We start from the raw sequence: 2,273 nt of genomic DNA, 5'->3' as shown, positions 1-2,273 counted from the left end.
GCCCGGAGCGCTTCCCCGCTTCCTGTGAAGGAAGGACACGTTAGGAACGACCCCGGCGGCGTGGGCGTCCCGCTTCCCGCCGCTTACGTTCCACCGACAGCTGGACGGTGTTCACGGCGAGCCCGTGCTGGTCCACCACCCGGTACCGCCCTTCATCCGACCTCGCCACCCTCTTCATCCTCAGCTGCTCTGTCAGCGGGTCTTTCTGGAGACGCTGACCGTCGCCGTCGCCCCTCATCCACAGGTCCGTCCACGCCGAGCAGTTCCTGTGGGACACGGCGTTCCCGTCATTCCTAAACGACTTCTTTCCTGCCCGGAGGAGGGGCGGGACGCGGACGTGGCTCACCTGGCCTGGAAGACCACCCTCAGCGCATGACTGGTGTAGAGATCCAGAACAAAGTCGTCCCCTGGAGCTCGGGACTGAGTGGACTTCCGGTCTGAGAGGGACAATGGAGGACAACTTAAAGTCAAACCGGAATAGAAGACCAGAGACGGGGTCAGAAGGACGGGAGGAGGAGCACCGACCCAGCACGGATAGCCGGACGCTCTGGATGAAGACCCGGGTCTTCCTGGACCTCGCTCCGTCCAACACCAGGAAGCTCTCGTAGCTGCCGGCGTCTCCGATCTGAACGTCTCCGATGACCAGGGAACAGTTCCCAGACAGGAGCGTCTCCTGCGGAACCTCAGCCCGGCCCTGGAACTCCTCCGCCTGCCAGACCCGGCCCCCCCACAGCTCGAACACGGTCTTGGCCGGGGTGGCCCAGAGGACATGGGAGGCGGGCGGGGCAACGTCCGGCAGGTGCTCCTTCCAGCAGCAGGGAAGAGTCACCTGGTTCCCCACTTCAGAGACGACGGACCGGACCGGAGCGGCCGGGGTCAGGGAGCAGGAGTCTGGGGGGGAGGGGCAGAAATCAATACGCTTAAAACGTGACGCGTCCAAAGCGTCCAAAGCGTCCAACACGTCCATCACGTCCAACAGCGCATTTACTCCGGTCTCACCCATTAAGCTGCCGAACAGGAAACAGTGAAGGAGAATCCTGAAAGAAACAAAGAGGAAAATCCAGATGTTTTTGTATCCAGACGGGAATCCGGATCAATCTCAGAATTTAACGGGTCTAAATGAGACCAGAACCATCTTCAGATTATTATTCATCCTGATCCATCCAGAAGTTTTTCTGTCCTCGGTGGGGGGGAATAAAACACAGCAGCTATTTATAAAACTTCATTTCATAAATAACGACGATGAACCTTTTTATTTACAATGTTTATTTTATTTCAGTGACGCAGATTTAAATGTAATAAAATAATTCAAACGTGGACGCTTTTATAACAAACATCCTTGAGTCATGTTTCCCCAACGGTGACGTCATCGCCGCTTCCCGTGAAACGAAACTTAACTTTGTTTCGTTTTACGCGCCGGAGGCGCGTGCGCGCGCTGCTGTTGTTGTTGTTGCGGGCAAGACTGGCGTCTGTCAGTCTGCCCCCGGGGCAGCTGTATCTACCCCGGGGGCAGCTGTATCTACCCCGGGGGCAGCTGTATCTACCCCGGGGCGGCTCGATCTACCCCGGGGCAGCTAAGTACGGAGTGAATGAGTAATGCACAATGTTAAAAAATAAAATAAAATGCGCTTTATCAAAATGCATTATTATTTTTAACTTTGCTGAAACGCGACGTCACTGCGGCCGTTCGAAACCCGCCGGTTCTGAAAACGGTCCGGACTTCGATCCACAAACAAACTGTCATCCTGCAGAAATCTTTATCTCCGCAGCCCGGAGGATCGTTTCCGGTCACATTTAACCGTTAACGGTTAAAGGTAGTAGTAGTAGTAGTAGTAGTAGTAATTTATTTCAGTCAGTATCTTAAATGAGAACAAGGAATTAAAAAAAAAAAAACAACAACAACATAACAATGACTGAAAAGGTATTGGCGGAAGTGAAACACTTATTTATGCCAACCCTTATTATATCTTGAATGAAAACACCCAACTTACATAGTAACATACAAAATAAACAAAATATATATAATTCCTATATAAATTTTAACAAAATAAATCTGTATTCGTTATATGCCCATTTCCTTAGTTTAGTATGGTCCATTCAATCATTGTAATGTAAAAAACAACCAGCATAAACATGGTAAACATGGTAAACATGTTCGGAGGAAAGAAATTCAAAAAGACCGTAAAGGAAGACTTCCGTTTCAAAATAAAGGGTAAATATTCCTACCGGGGTGTTGGAGGTCTCCCCATGGCGGCTGCTGTTACTTCACCTTC

At 50.9% G+C, this 2,273-nt stretch overlaps 1 protein-coding gene across 2 annotated transcripts in view; it reads right to left on the bottom strand.

Annotated features, from left to right (window-relative positions):
• Positions 1–2,273, bottom strand: part of igldcp (Ig-like domain-containing protein) — a 2,513-nt gene extending 240 nt beyond the window's left edge. Inside the window, exons 1-6 of one of the 2 annotated variants that reach the window (XM_068746868.1) lie at positions 2,227–2,273; positions 1,000–1,037; positions 526–891; positions 347–437; positions 88–266; positions 1–22 (exon numbers count right to left, since the gene is read on the bottom strand). The exon at positions 1–22 is cut by the window's left edge and continues 32 nt beyond it. In XM_068746868.1, coding sequence (XP_068602969.1) covers positions 1–22; positions 88–266; positions 347–437; positions 526–891; positions 1,000–1,037; positions 2,227–2,249 — 719 coding nt within the window. In that variant the 5' untranslated portion in view covers positions 2,250–2,273. Of the gene's footprint in view, positions 23–87; positions 267–346; positions 438–525; positions 1,531–2,226 lie in introns of those variants that run through there. The other variant, XM_068746867.1, reaches the window with a different exon arrangement.

The sequence above is a fragment of the Brachionichthys hirsutus genome, chromosome 13, assembly GCF_040956055.1.
Source record: "Brachionichthys hirsutus isolate HB-005 chromosome 13, CSIRO-AGI_Bhir_v1, whole genome shotgun sequence".
Classification (NCBI taxonomy): domain Eukaryota; kingdom Metazoa; phylum Chordata; class Actinopteri; order Lophiiformes; family Brachionichthyidae; genus Brachionichthys; species Brachionichthys hirsutus.
The sequence above is the reverse complement of the archived record's forward strand: the minus strand, read 5'-3'. Positions and strand labels throughout refer to the sequence as shown.